The 16,382-nt window shown below is 37.4% G+C and overlaps 1 protein-coding gene across 1 annotated transcript in view; it reads right to left on the bottom strand.

Moving 5' to 3' along the window:
• The window catches only part of POLH (DNA polymerase eta), a 650,423-nt gene that overhangs the window by 342,094 nt on the left and 291,947 nt on the right, over positions 1 to 16,382 (bottom strand). Inside the window, exon 6 of the mRNA XM_044060378.1 lies at positions 12,762 to 12,881. Coding sequence (XP_043916313.1) covers positions 12,762 to 12,881 — 120 coding nt within the window. The remainder of the gene's footprint in view (positions 1 to 12,761; positions 12,882 to 16,382) is intronic.

Here is a 16,382-nt window from a genome sequence, read left to right as displayed (position 1 = left end):
ACCAGGAGAAGCCATTGCAGGCAGCACAGGGGCCAATACCTCAGAAACAGCCAAGCCTCCACCCTGCCTGGATCCATGCTTTGAGGAGTGAGTTAAACCCAAGCTATCTAGCACTGAAGATCAGAGGAGCAAGGATGGCTCTGACAACATCGAAGAACATTCTGGTACCCCAGATCCAATGCAGATGCTTCAGCTCTCAGACTCATCCTGATCCAAGGGGAAAGGAGGAGAACCAGTCAGGGAATCTGTGGGGTCGATGACCTAGCTATCTTTGGATCCAACACTGACCCTCTCAGGCCTCTCAAATCTGAGGACTCCAAAGCCATGGGAAGGATCGAAGGAGAAATCACTACATGGGAAGTGGAGGGAAGGCTTATGGCTCCAATGGGATACAGAGACAGAATATACCCCATCTGAATCTGAAAATTTCCTTATCATCCTATCCACATAAGTCTCAGAAATACTTTTGGAGGATCTAACAGACGAGGTAGTGAGCTGTGGTCTCGATTCTCTCCTCAGTGTCATTTGTAGAAATGGGGAATGGAGTTGTGGAGATACTAGGTCAGCTGTGAACCCAGGTGATTGAGTTCAAGGAGACTCTGATAAAGTAATAGTTGGGTATGATGTTTTTGAATCAGAGTACTGCTTGGGAGATTTTACCAGTAGGACAGTCATTTCCAGGGATTTCAGATCCAATGCTTTTCTTTTAGGATCTGAAGTTCTTCTGATCTTCTGAGGAGAATCTGATGAAGCCATGGTGGAAGTAGAGGTCTTCAGAGATCGGGTAGGAGATCTCTTTTGAGATTCTGAAGAAATTTTAGAAAGTTCACTCAGGGTTTGAGCCCTTGACAAAGAAGATGAAGATAAAGGTAGCAATCACTTAAGGACCAATTTATTTTGTCTATTAGATATTGCTCTAGAGTTAAATGGGGCACAAACAGAGCAATCTGTACTCAGGTGTGCTGCTCCTAGGCAATAAACACACTCCCTGTGGGCATCAGAATTTGGAATTTTGTACCCATAGGAAGTGCATTTTTTTAAAGCCATAACTAACATTATGAGAGAGGTAAAAGAAATGAGATAACAACTTAGATCTGTGAAACAACCAACAGTGGTAGAAAGATTACCCTATAAAGTGTAAGAAAAAGTAGGAGCAAAAGTAAAAATTGGTGCTAACAATGGTATGCAAATAGACAACCAAAAAGGTAGTAAAGAATGATAGTTAAGACCTAATGTAAGAAAAACACCTGGAAAACTTGTCACTAGGAAAGGGGCTACTCACAAAACACTTGTAATAATTGAAAAAAGCAGTTGAGAGAGGATTTGCAGCAAAGAGATCTGGGGTATTGAAGGCTGGCTGGGGATTATGGGTAGAGACAGGATCTCAAGAGTTGGATCGGTAAGTCTATGAAAAGCAGTCGAATCAGATCCACAACCCACACATTGAGGAAGAATGAAAAAGACAACATCAGACTGCATTGTTAACATATATCCTAGTCTAGTATTTTTCTAAGTGTATAGTAGCAATACTTACAATCTGTCCCTATATTTCAGCCTTTGCCCCACCACTATTTTATGATTTGTGCAGATTTCTTGTGCCAAGATGTTGACAAATGTCCCAGTCTGTCCAGATTTTTGCTCTTACCCATTTGCCAGTATGTTTTTAGCAATGTGTTTGTTAATAAAGTTGTATTCCTGGAAGTAGTGTTCTGCATTTGTTGCAGGATTTGCAGTTTACTTCAAGGGGCGGCCAATTTCAGGACTGTTTTTTGACCTTCTCGAATGTCTTGGGGAAAGAGTTCAGATCACAGATATTAGGTGTACTTGAATTCTGTTTAAATGATTTGAAATGTAAAAAAAAAAAATATCAACTTTTTCATTGTTTGCAATGCTTGTTGATTTATGTACATTCAATGGGAAAATGTTGTCTGTGAGGCATTTGTTACTTTAATTTTGAACACTGTTGAACACAGCTGACCTAAATGAACACATGTCCATTTAGCATTTTGTTTTCTGTGGTGGGAATGCATTCCTTTCCTAATTTGAGACTATCCATCTAAACTAGTATTACTTCAATCTTTTATTTTCACATGGTCTGTCTCTAAAATGTTAGCTATGATTGCTTTTCCTATAAAATTATAGAGCATTTTGAGTCTACTAAATTGAACAACTCTGGGAGTCCTCATTGTGCAGTGTTTTGCTTGGACATTAGAGTTGGTACCTATGGTGGCATGGGCACTTAGGAAAGATAAATGCCATTTGTTTACTTCTACTTATGTAGTATGGGTATTATGAACATATGCATTTGCAAGTCTTAGAGGTATGTGTACTACAGATATCTATCTGTATACAAAGGATTTAGTGTTATGACATACCAAGTGCCCATTTGAGTATTTCTGGAAGTGATCTTAATTGTACCTTATGGTAGTGCACAAGAGGAAGTATTTCATCTGGCATATCCTTCAGAAAATACATGTTACTGCAAAATCTGTTCTACCAACCTAAGTTTAACAGTAGCACTGAAAAATGTGATTTTCTATGATTTTGGCCTTTTGCCCCCCACAATGTGTTTCTTTGTCCCCATTGCTCTGAATACGGCAAGTTAAGGTATAAGGGTGTACTGCATATCAAGTGCCCAGAATTCCACCGAATGGTCATATTTTCTCATTACCTCTGTCTTTCCTAATCATTCAAGTTCACACTTGTCTCTGTAGTCACTGAATGTCATACTTTATACCTTTCTGCAATTATTTCTGCAAAATAAACCTTGTGAGGTTCAGATGGCTAAGTAATGATAATTCTGCAACTATGTGGTATAATATCCGTGATCTGTCAGTTTTGCAATATTTCCTTGGATGTGATTTTTCTTGGATATATAATGAATCACTTGCAATAATGAACATTTTCTTGGATGCGTTATTAATCATTTGCAATAATGCTGACTCAAATTTTATGCCCATGTATGCTGGCATGTATTAAATCGGCTAACCGACTTGCACACATTTACAGAGGTTTCAGGCTTGATTTTCACATCCTTTATCTGAACCATTACAATTATTTTATTCAGAAATAAAGGAATGGCTAAATCACACAACAGCATGGTACCAGCCACAATGGAAGAGGGTGCAACACAAGCTTTCTTACACTGTTATAATGCAGCAACTCAGAAGGGTAAGACTTTCTGATTAATGTGTGGCATCGATACAAGGTTCATTCTACTTTAAGTACACTTCATGGTACACCTGTTACCTTGAAGCTTTTCTAATTATGCCCACTTTTCTCCAAAGATATTGCATCTGAGAAGAGTAAGAAGCGAATGACTACAGTCCAAAGCAGCGAGAAGATCACCTTTGACAGGGTAAAGGAAAGCAGACGTGGTAAAGGATATGACAAGACATGTGCTGCTAATATTAATGTTGTACATGGAGGGAGAAAAGATCTACAGAAACACATGGACTCCGAAAAACACAAGATGTGCACCAAACATTCGACTGGGAGGATGGTGACAGAAATGTTTGCCACTCAGCAAACCAACTCTAAAGTACTGGAGACTGAAGAAACTTTATGAGTCTTCTTGCTAAACACAACTTGCCTTTTATGACTGGGGACCATTTCCTGAAGTACATGAGCAGGTACTGCATGGATTCAGAGGTGGTGCAAAAATTGGCCTGCGGACCAACAAAGGCTGCTTGTAAAGGATGTAATGGGGGCCAAAGTATAAGCAGGATGTTTCACAAATGTGTCAGAAAGTGCCACACTGTCTGTACCTTGACCAGAGTATGGATATGACAAACTGCTTGAAATTTTACAAATTTTTTTCTGATCAATGCAGTAGTAAAAATGTTGTTAAATTCCTCAACATGCCTGCTTGTGTCAGTGGAACTGGCCAATCCATTTAAGACTGTATAATGGAAACTCTGAACAAGTTTGACATTCCTGTGAACAACATGGTGGACTACTCTTCAGACAATGCTGCATCCATGATTGGTAAACAGAATTCTGTGCTATCAAGACTAAAAGAACATAACCCCCATATTTTTAACATGTGCTGCTTATGCCACACTGCAGATTTATGCATTAAACCTGGTGTAAAGGAGTGGCTGTACCTGTGACATCTGACATTTACTGTTATTTTTCCAGCAGTGCACAGAATCGGCAGAAGCTTAGAGTTTGCACTGTTCGTGGATACTGAGTCCCTCAAAAAATGATCAGGTAACCCCAATAGATAACCAAGTTTGACAAAAGACATCAAAAGGATGCTTGACGCATGTCCTGAAATCCTACTTCATATTCTATGAACAACGATCTGTTAAAGTGGAGCTCATAGCTGAGAGACTGCAGACCCAAGACATTACTCTCTCACTATTTTCCTTCATACAGCAGAGCCTGCGGTCACTAAATCTGATCTCGACACTGTAGGAGCTCTGCCACATGGCCCTACACCTATATGTATACTGAGAATTTTGTCATTGTTTAATAGCCTACATTCACTACATATAACCTTGATACCGCAGGAGTTCTGCCACAAGATCCTACACCTACAAGTTTAATGAGAAATTTGTCATTGTTTAATGCAAGCATATATATCACGAAGACCCTTGATGAGTATTAACTTTAATCAGTTTAATACATGCCTGCTCTTTGTTTCAAAGTCTCTTGCGAAATATTCCGTGCACTCTAAGGACCTCTTACAAAGTTGGCCACTGTCCCCTTTTGCTTGACCAGTAGACTATACTGCATATGTTAGTTATTTAGTCTCAGGAAATAAAAGAAAACCTGTTTTACTTGAATCTCTTTGTCAATTGCTTTGTTCAGCTATACACTGACTGCTCTCTATTATAAATTGACCCAATTTTTAGCTCCATTCCTAACCATCTGTCTCCATCCCAATCTGCTTTGCACTATATCCATTCATAATCACAACCCTCCCTAATAGTGCCTATCTATTCTACACTGTATGTTTTTCTTTTCCAAATAAACCCCCATTTCTTCTTATTTTGATTACAACAAGATACTCTAGCCTTTAATATACCCTGTTCCTTACATTCCAGACAAGATACCAAGACAACTCTCTTCTTTTATAGAAAATACTTCTCTCCTTACCTATCCTCTTCCAGCTTTCAGAAGTCACCATCAGGAATCTCCTACTGTCCTACAACTTCACTTCCTTCATCATTGCTACTTCCCCCCCATCTGTCATCTGCAAAATACAGATTCCTGTACTTAGTTATGTTACTCTTCAGCTTATCCTCTTTTCTTCTCCTCCTACTGTACCATGTCTCATCCTACCACGACTCAATAATATCTCTTAACATCTCCAACTCTACCACAACCACCTAGCCATACTTCCTCTTTACACTCTCCACACATTGCTCCAAACCTGTGAAATACTGCCCCTCACCATTATTCCAAACACTACTGCACTTCAGCTCAAACCAAAACAAAATTACATGCAAGAATCCTCTCCAAAAAGGTACACATAATTCCCCAATATACTAAAATCTTTCTAGAAGGAGATATACACCCAAATCCTGGCCCCACCTACCAGAATGAACACAAAACAGAATTCTCTATCCACATACTTCTGTAACCCAAAAAAGAGCCAAATCCCCAACCCTGGTGATTCAATTTTTGCTGCAATAAACGTTAGAAGTATAAGAAATAAAACTGCTGAACTACATGCCTGGATTACCCAACATAATCCTAATGTTCTCACTGTAACTTAAACATGGCTTAAGTCCAGCATAAACAACTCCCAGATTATACCTCCTGGCTATAATATCATCCATTATGCCCATATAAAGAGGAAAGGTACTGTTATTGCGTTAACATTTCGCCTTACAGCAAACCAACACCAAAATTAAGTTCAGCAGAACTTCTTATTGCTTTCCTCAAAATAAACAATTATAAAAATATGTATTACTGTCCTTTATATCCCCCCTAATGACAATGCTGCTATACTGGAAGATATCTTACACTGGCTATCTACAGGTTCATAGGTAAGTACTAGGCTAGCTGCCCTTGCAGGTCATTTTAAGCCAAGGCAATTTCCCCTCAATCAAACACTGTACCTTGTAACTTTGAGGTAAACACCTTAACCATTCTTGCCAACTTCTCAACCCCAATCTCCTATAACTTTTCACATGAAAAAATATTACTCCGTGATGTGAATGCTGATTGGTTGGACATAAACTCTTATTCCTCTACATCTAGCATAAACTTGTATGGCTTCACTCAACTAATTAATAGCCCCACACCTTATAGCAGGACATCAGATCCTCTATTGGACTGGATCCTAGCATCAGACCCTAGCAAATACTGCACCACAGGTACAATTTCAGTAATCATCTCCCACTCTATATGACCAGACATCTCACACATCCAGTTAAACAGCATACTTATAAAACAACAAGCAACCTTTCCAAGTTTAACCCAGAAATGTTCATTACTACACTATCATCTACTAACTGAAACTTCATAAAAATCCCCCCTTAGATGATGCTGTAATTGAATTCAATACAACTTTTCTAAATATTCTAAAAAGCCTTGAACCTTCTTATAAGGAAGAGTTTGAAAACAAATAATGCAATTAGCTATTCAAAACAGAGTAGAATGCTAATGCAGGATAGAGAAAAAGCATGGAAAGAATGGCAAAAATATAAAACACAGCAGTAAACTTCAGAATGCTTCACTGTCATGCTAAAAAGCAAATAAAAGAAGACAAAAAACTGTCCTATAATAACTTTCAGAATTATACTACACACAACTCTAAAAACATCCATTAAAGAGATATTATATCCCGGCCAAAACTGCAACCCAAACCCCTCCTGATAACTCACCACTTGGAAACTGCAATACAATTCAACTCTTATTTTTTAGACAGTGTAGCTAATCTAGCCAAGGATTCCTCAACATCTAATCCCAGCCCTGCTCAACAGCCATATACCAACACATCCACTTTCACTTCAAATCTGTGCCCACATCCTATATAAAAATACTCCTAAAGAAACTTAAACCATGCTGTTCTTCAGCTGATGACTTTTTAAGCCAGTACCTAAAATAGCAGCCAACAGCATCGACTATCCTGTCGCAATCCTTATAAATAGGTCAATCCAGGAATCTCACATTCCCTCTCTCTGGAATAATTCACACATTATCCATCTGCATACATTAATAATTCAAGACATTTCTAGACTTGTCTAAAGCCTTTGACACAGTTTGTCACAGCAAGCTTCTACTTCAAATGTCCTCATTAGGTCTCTCTCAGCCCACCCTTCTGAGGTTCAAAAGCTACCTGTCCAATAGGTACCAGTCAGTAAAATGGTACTCCATGCTCTTTCCTTACCTCCCCCAGTCACCACAGGTATAGCACAAGGCTCAATCCCTGGTCCATTCTCCTCTTTACCATTTTCAGCAACACCCTCTACACATCCACACAACAGGCTACCCTAATACAATACACAGATGATTCCACTTTCATTTGCACATCTAACAACATCGTACACCTCAAAAAAAATACTCAGGAAGCTTTATCATCCACAGAAACATGGTTTTATAACTCACAACTCATGCTTAACCCAAAAAAGACCAAACTACTACCATTTATCTCCAAATCCCTCCAACATGAAAAAAAAAACAAAATTTAAAGCCCTCTCTCTTGATATTGCAACCACTGAAGTCACTTCTTATAGCAAACTATTAAGGGTGACAGTGGATGATAATCTTACACAAAATTGCATGATGCTTTACAGAGCCAAAAATGTTCTCAAGGATGCAAATAAAACTACACTTGACACTAATCTCCTCCCCTCCCCACTCTTGTTTATGGCACTCTCATCCTTAATACCCTCCAGGCTTCACAAAAATTAAAACTTGAACAATGCTACAACAAAGTTGCTAAATCTGCAGCACGCACCCCTTTCAGAACCTACCACTGTATAGCACTGAAAGCCTAAATTGGTTAGAACTGTCACATCAACTAACATATACATAGCTTCTTACCACCTATAAAATTAACCAGCATCCATCTGCTTGTCCAGCACTAAAAACATTCTACACAATTATGTCCTCAGTCAGTCAGTGCAATCCAGTGACCAAATGTCTATAAACCAAGCAAATCTTGTAGGCATTGTCTGTACTCATACAAAGTTGCTAAGGCCTGAAACTCCTTACCTGTATCCATCAGGTCTATACCCACCCTCCCATCTTTCAAAGCCATTCTGAAAGACTTCCCCTCTCTCTGAATATACCATACGCTTGTCTTTCCCTCACTTCATATTGCAATTCCTATTTGTATTAGGCTAACTTACCTTTAATTTCTCTACAAACTGTCTAAAATTTCTCTAAATATTAAATTATATGTCATATACCTTGCATCAATTCTTAACCAATGTTTTTATATTATGTCTAATTTTATAATTATTTAAACTACAGATGTTTTTGTTTTATTTTTGAAGACTGCAAAATTATTGTTCTTAAAATGTTTTGTAATAATTTGGAGTTTTTCCCCCAGGTCTCCGCTGAAAATGGGCTTCTACCCACTCAGTCAATAAATAAATAAATTAGTTAATTAATTAAGCTGGCATTCCTGTTCCTGCATTATGCCATCAAACCACTGCAGAACTTGAATGTGCAAATGCCAGGCAGGGCAAGTAAACTGCTCACCCTCGCATAATGATATGCGAAAGTACTACAGGCATATGCTAGTAGGGTATTCAGGCCATCAATTGCTAGGCAGTTTCTAAAAAATGTAACTACTACTGATTAATTTTTTGAACTGTAAGACAACATCCTGCCACAAAGTGAAATCCATATTTATCCTGATGATAAAACCTATTTTGATGACAATATGGATGACATCAAGGGTAAAATAGCAGAACAGAAACTTTTCATGAGAGCCAAGCAGTTTTACTTTGCAGTCCTACTCAAATTGGAAAAAAAAATCCCTGCCAGAGATCCATTGCTACACAGCATGGCCTGCTTATTAGAACCAGCTAGAAACTGCAGCTTTCTTCCACCACTACTGCAGATAATGGCATTTGTCTGTTTTTGCAGCTCACAAGTTGAGCTCTGCAAACTGACTGATGATTTTTTTGGTGTATCAGATGACTGAGTGGTCAATATGGATTGGACAGATCTTATTTCCTAAAGTACTGGTCGATGACAATTAGTGGCTGGGCAACAGAAGACCTGACAACCTTGCAAAAACTAATACAAGCCATCCTCTTCTTGCTGCTCTCCACCAGTGAAGCAGAATGATGGTTTAGAATGGTTCATAACGTCAAAATAGTCACTTGTTCATAACGTCATTCAGTCACTTGGCCTAAAAACACTACATTCTTTATTAGCAATACAGATGAGGACAATGACTGCTACTGTGTAAAATATCAGGAGGACATGTTGGAAGCAGCAAGAAATACAACAGCTGCTTATAACAAAGAATATTCCTAGCATCATTTACAGAAATTCAGTCTGCCTGCCAAAATGCTGAAGTTGAATAATGGTTTTAGTTTGATATGACAGTGGGGGAAGTGACATGTGTAGACCACTGGCAGATTGTTTGTGTAGTCAACAGTCTGAATGTGAATTATTTTATTGTTTGCGTTACTTCCATATTAAGTATGTATTTGTGCTTTGCAAATGTTTAAGCACCTGTCTTAAAACAAACTCTCTTGGGTGTAAGGGTGGGTGAGAGTGTATTGTTTGAATTTTGTATGGGTGTCTGAAAATAAAATTAGTTCTACATTATGAGTGTCTGTTTAAGTACAGAACTGTTTTAATAAATGAATGATCTAAAATGAATGATCTAAAATGATGCCCTTTGTACAACTGAACATGTGTGGGTGTGCCCCTCTGTGTGCTTATTTGAATATGCATATATTATGTTAATTAGATATGCCTGCTTTTTAAGGTTCTTTGTCCCTTTTTCATCTGAAGGTTGAGAGGTATGAATTCTTCAAAAAGCCAATATTTCTCAGCCACTTTTTGTTGGAATGCTATACTTCACAAATGTGATTGATGCTTTATAGTCTTGACATTTATTCACTAATTTCAGAGTTGCTGGTCTTCCTGTTCATATCCATGATCCATCTCGCAAACCCAGACCCTGGTTCAAGTCCAAGGTACTCCTGATTCTTCTAGTCAACTCCTGTGTCTTCTTCTGTCCCTGAAGCATTTTCATTTGGAGCAGTGGAAAAGCTTTCACTGGCAAAGTCTCTTTATGAGTTTCGTCATCAGAAGAATGAGAAGCAGAGTTCCCTTCTTTTTTGATGAATCACCTTTTGTTAAACAAACTTTGTTATTTCCACCTTATGTTCTGCATTAAAAAATGGCTTTGATCCTAAAGGAAAAAAACATTCTGAAGACAACTTGAGTATAGCAGCTACTTCTCAACATCCCCAGATTGCTAGGATAAATTTACTTCTCTTCTGCCTGGTGTATAGTGAATAATTATTTTCCACAAACTCGACTGTCTCCGATTTTTAATACTTTATCCTTCTGCCACAGTTTTGTCAAGATCAACTCTTTCTGTTGGCATGACTGCATCTTTACTAATACAGGTCTTGGCTGCTTTTTCATGGCCAGCTTTGGAGTATACACATGATATGCCCTAATTAGCAAATCCCACTGTTGAATACTAGTCCAGTTACTGATTTGTGCTTTCATAGCACGAATACAGTCGGTTCCCTCCAGTTTCTTTAATACAGCAGAAAATATCAGGCTTTCTCTTTGTGCTCCATCATTGTTTGAAACAGCTCTCCTTGAACAGTCTCATACTCTCATTTCATCCTCTGATTTTTGCAATTTTATCAGTTCATCTGAATAGCTGTTTACATTTTCTTCCATTTTTTCCCAGCCTTTTGTTATTTGAGTTGATACACTCTTTCAATGTTTCAATTATTTTAATCAGCTCTGAGCACATTTGATTTATTTTTTTCTCCTACTAAAGCCATGTCGTATACCAAAGCTGAAGCCTTAACTGATTTTTGCTGAACAGCTGCCAGATTTTTCTCACTCAGTGTTTTCTCTCTTCAACTTTTCTAGTTGATTTTCTTTCAGGCTCTCTAAATTTCTTCTTTGCTGGCATCCAGGCATTGTACTTACTAGCCAGTAACTGAATTTTACTAAAACTAGCATAATCTGTCAGCTTCTTTTTTGACTCAGGGAGAGCTGAAATAAAGCTGAGATCAGTGTGCAGCCATGTTGGAAAGCCCTATCCGACACCAAGTCTTAATCCTCTAATTCTCTATTATATAATAGTTATACATTTTATATACAGCATGTGTATATTATACATAAATACATATCTTACGCACATACACAGACCACCACTAACATAATGGATAGGCCTTTCTCCCCAACATCCTCTCTCTTCTAAAAAGTTTCCAATTTACTGTTATCATAAAGAAGATTAACGCACAAAGTTGGAAGAGCAGACTAATGCAACTACGTAAGAATTTTAACAGAAAAAAAATCTGAATTATGAAAAACTCTGATGTGATTCTGCCACAAGGTATCTGACGCTGCATCAACAAATAAACATGCAATTATTCATTCATTCATTTTCTCATACCTATTTCATCCTACTGAGGCTGCATCAGAGCAGGAGCCTGGCCCAGCCAATAATGGATTGAAGACAGAGAATCAGTCTTAGCTAGGGAACTGGTCCATCATAGTATGCATGCCCACACTCACTTTTACACCACATGCATACCTACCAGCAGTTTTTATGAGGATTGCCAGTACACCTAACAGTATGTCTTAGGGATGTGGGAAGAAATGCATCCAGCACAAATGCCTGCCGACAAAGGGATAATATGCAGATCCTGCACAGAAGGTACCTGAAAGTTGACAGCTATGAAGAAACTACGTTAGCTGTTATATTACTGCACTCTTCCCCATTTACATGTCCAGCAAATAATATGTCTGGGACTCTGAGTTATCCCAATACAATATTCTGAAACTAGATATTTCACCAGAAAGATTTTTCAAATGCATTTATATAATTTTTCAATAAATACACTCATTTTGTTAGGCGTAAGTGAGGTTTGCCAGATTAGGTTTGATTTTTCAAAAAAAAAAAATGAAAAATATACATTTTCAGAAACTCTGTGTTCTTATTAACCACCGGATATCCTTTATATTTACTAAGCAGAAATGAAAGTACACATTTTCAATAAGAGTAACGGCAATCAAAAGGCGACCTGTCAAAAAGCTTTTTGGTAATTATATTTTGTCCACTTTATCAAAGTTTAATGAGTTATGACTAAAAAGTCAGTCTGACTAATAATAACTACATAAATGCAAACTGTTCAACTACTACACCTACCTTAAGACATCCTCAAAGCTAAGACACTGAACACAATTATTTTACAGTTCTTGTTTAAATCCTAATGAATGTTAAGTATGCCAACTGTACTTCATAGAATAATATTTTGCACTATGCATAAATCTAGAATACTGTCGATGTAAAGAATCACAATGTGCCCTGCTGACAGCCTTTAAGTATAAATAAATGTCAAATATTCATCGCCTTATACTGGCAAGTGCTGGATTAGAGTAACAGCAAACCAAAAGCAGCATTTCTGAAAAACAGCACATATGTCACAATAACATAATCAGAGCCCACCTGCATGCAGGAATAAGGCCATGGCATCCAATGAAATGTGTTAAAATTATATTGCAGACTTAAGCAGGTGCATTCTCAGTGGCATAAAAAGGAAGAAAAAAGAGAAGCACTTTCAAATGTCAAGATAACTCACCCTGTCTTCTCTCCAAAGAGAGCCTGCAGTTCAGTCTCACTGAACTGTGTCAGCTGTCCCATACACTCCACTCCTAATGTCTCAGAGATGGATGCACCCAGTTTTCCTCCAAGATTACGGCTAAGGCAAAAAAAAAAAAGCAGACAATATTTTTTTCAAATGAAACACAATGGAATAGTAACTTCAAATGTCTAACAATGCAATTACAAAACCAGCATATTATAGTCACAACTCTGTACACAGCAATCATTCATTTTCCAACATCCCTTTAGTTCTCTCAGTACACACATTTCTAAGGATGGCCCATTAATTTAAGGAGATTAATTTGTAATATAACAAATTTAACCAGAACATAACAGTCAATATAGAGAGAAGTTAACTAAAAATAACCTTGCAAAGACAGGCCATTACAGCACTGAAGCTTTTAACAGAAAATTACAATTTTTGCATAAGGCAGGCTTTTCTGCACAATTTAAAGCATGCTTTGATATGAAAAAAATCTTCAGGGGAAAACTAAGTTAACTGGATGAAAAGAGGAAAATACAGGCATGATTCCTGTAATGACTGTTCTTGAAAGCTTCTGAAGTTCTCAGAGTCTCAGAGACTATAACTTTCATGTGATTGCTTCAGAAAGCCGAAAACATATGAAATAACTATGTTTAGAATCTTAACCATAAGAAATAATCACAACCCGTTAGCATCAATTTGGTTTCATCTCGCCAAACTGATATGGGATGCACCCTGACAGAAGAGGATGAAAGGATTAGGTAGTTTAGCCATTGAAGAAAAGAGCTAAATAAGTTGATCGCTGTGCAAGTTTTAAGAGACACGAGACAGTGCACATGATACCACAAAAAAAGAGATGTAGGCAAAATAGATGAAGCTTATAACAACTGCTGAATCTTGCCTAAGACACCACAAAGGAAACTCGCGATCCACCAGAACTCTCTTTATTGGAATAACAGTGACAAATACAGTGCACATGATACTTGTGTAATCTTTTATAGTATACACTTAGTACAACATATACAGTGGATATAAAAAGGTTTACACACCCCTGTTAAAATACCAGGTTTTTGTGATATAAAAAGCGAGTCCACAATAAATCATTTCAAAACGTTTCCCACCCTTAATATGACCTATGACCTGTACAATTCAATTGAAAAACAAACAAATATGTTAGGGGGAAAAATATAAAAAAAACATACAATATGCTGGTTGCATAAGTCTGTACACCCATAAACTAATACTTTGTTGTGTGTGCACACCCTTAAACTAATACTTTGTTGAAGCACCTTTTGATTTAATTATAACATTTTAAGTGAGTAAACTTTTTATATCCACTGTAATATACAATATGAGCACTGACTACACATCACAGGCTATGTATAACTATATAAATGCAGTATTTTGCATTATGAAAATACTTGAAATGGTCTCAAAATGTTCCACAGCACTGAGATATCCTGTTATGGATTTACCAAGTACAAAATAATATAATCTGCAAATAAAGCCAATGTTACTTTTATTACCATGCAAATTATATCCTTGAATTTCTGAGCCCCTCATTTTCTTAGCAATGGCTCCAAATATAAAGCAAACAACAAAGGAGAAAAAGGACACCCCCTACCTGGTTCATCTGTTCAAACACAACCTATAAGAGAGGAACTCCCCACTTTAATTCTTGCCTCCAGTCTTTTATATATTCTAACTAACCTCATTACTGTAACAGGGAATGCAAATGCTTTCAATGCCCTATTCATAACATTCCAGCTTACTCTGTAAAATGTTTTCTCTGCATCAAAAAACACCAACAGCAGCAGTGTTTTTTTACATTCTACTTCCCTCTGGATCTTCATTGTTGTCTTAATGCTGTCAAATGCTTGTATCCCCCTCCACAAAGCCACACCGATCCATATCTATCAATTTTTGGCAGTGGATTGGCCATTCCTTTAGCTAGTGTAGACATAAACACTTTATAATCATGGTTTAAAATTGAAATGGGTCTATATGAAGCTGGGTCTGATGGGTCTTTACCATCTTTAGGTAACCTTTTTCCTATTTTTAGGTAACTTGTCAGAAATATTGGGGTGCAAATGGCTGTAACTAAGGAAATTATTCTTTTGAGCTAGGACACCAGATCTGAACTGCCTAGATATAGCAAGGCCTTAAGTTTAATTCTGCTGTCTGCCAAAAAAAAAAAAATAAAATTTTTAGAAAATTGAAATCCAGGTCAACTGCATTTGAAGTATTGAATGTTGCATAAGAGATGACATAACTGTAAGAGGGATCTTTAGAAAATGGAAGGAGAAAATTACATAGAAATAAATGGAAATTGTGGGAGCAACACATCTATAATAATGTTCAGGAGTAGAAGGAAAGTTTAAATGAATCCAGGAATTGTGCATATTACGTAATGTTGGACTGATAATAGCAAAAACTAAAGAAAGAAAACATATGCAATACATAATGTATATAAATAAAAAAATAAGGTTTGCTTTCTTTTCTACTAATGTATGTTTGCCTATGTCTTAAGTAATAATTTAATAAAGGTGGTTAAAAAATTAGGTTTGGACTGAAACTGCAAATGAAAAATGAGTGCATTTTTGTCTAATGGCAGCATGGCCAAATCATCAAAGCACAAGATAATCTTGAAATGAAGCATGTCCTTTGAAACAGTAAAGAATTTGGAGAAAAGGAAGGGGCCGAATACCTGAGGGACACCAATACGTGGGATCCCTACTAAGGGAAAGCATGCGTCTTACATAACCAGAAATATTTTGTTATAAAGGAAATTGGTAAAACAGCCCAATATGTGAATGTTTAAACGAGCAGTACGGACCACTTAAATGAATCAAATGCTCTCTTAAAATTCTAAAACCAGGAATTCAGTAGGTTTGCTATGAAAATGTTGAGACATAATCTTGAAAATCAAAACACTGAGAACATACTACTGAAAGACCAAAATGCTGAAGGCCATAATACAAAACTTCCAAACATGCTCCACTGCAGGACCCATGTTAACACTCATTCCTGGGTCCACACACTCTGCCACTGCTCAAGTGGAGAACGATCAGCAGCAAAGCACAGAATATACTAAACTCTCCCCTAAGCCCATGCTACTGGGGAAAACATTGCATTCTTATTAATAAATGCAAAGTTGGAGAAAACCAAGTCATCAAAGACTTTGGCTAGAGGAGGCACACGGAACACAGTCTGTTTGCAGGACTCAAAACTGTTTGGGAAAGTGAACAATGAGACCATGCTTCCAAATTACAGGAAGAAAGTCAACATATCTGCCATTTTACTGCTGCCTCGTGAAGACAGATACCAGGCTAGAGAAAGACATCATGTGAATGGGAAGAAGCAGGATGTGGTTCAGAGAACAATCAAATTTTTTCCCTGTGCATGCATCCTTGAACATTGCTGCAGGTCATCATCCTGATGAAATAAGACTGCAAACTGTTAAAAAGAAAAGAAAGAAAGAAATTAAACTAGCACTTTGGACAGACTTCCAAGATGGGTGCACATTGAGTACTAGCTTAACTCTACCTCTCCCAGTGTGAAAACAGAAACTCAACAACTTTTGTGTTTATGGGTAAATTTCAGTAACTGGCTAGT

This window comes from Protopterus annectens, chromosome 1.part0 (genome assembly GCF_019279795.1).
Source record: "Protopterus annectens isolate FY-2018-M chromosome 1.part0, PAN1.0, whole genome shotgun sequence".
NCBI lineage: Eukaryota > Metazoa > Chordata > Ceratodontiformes > Protopteridae > Protopterus > Protopterus annectens.
The sequence above is the reverse complement of the archived record's forward strand: the minus strand, read 5'-3'. Positions and strand labels throughout refer to the sequence as shown.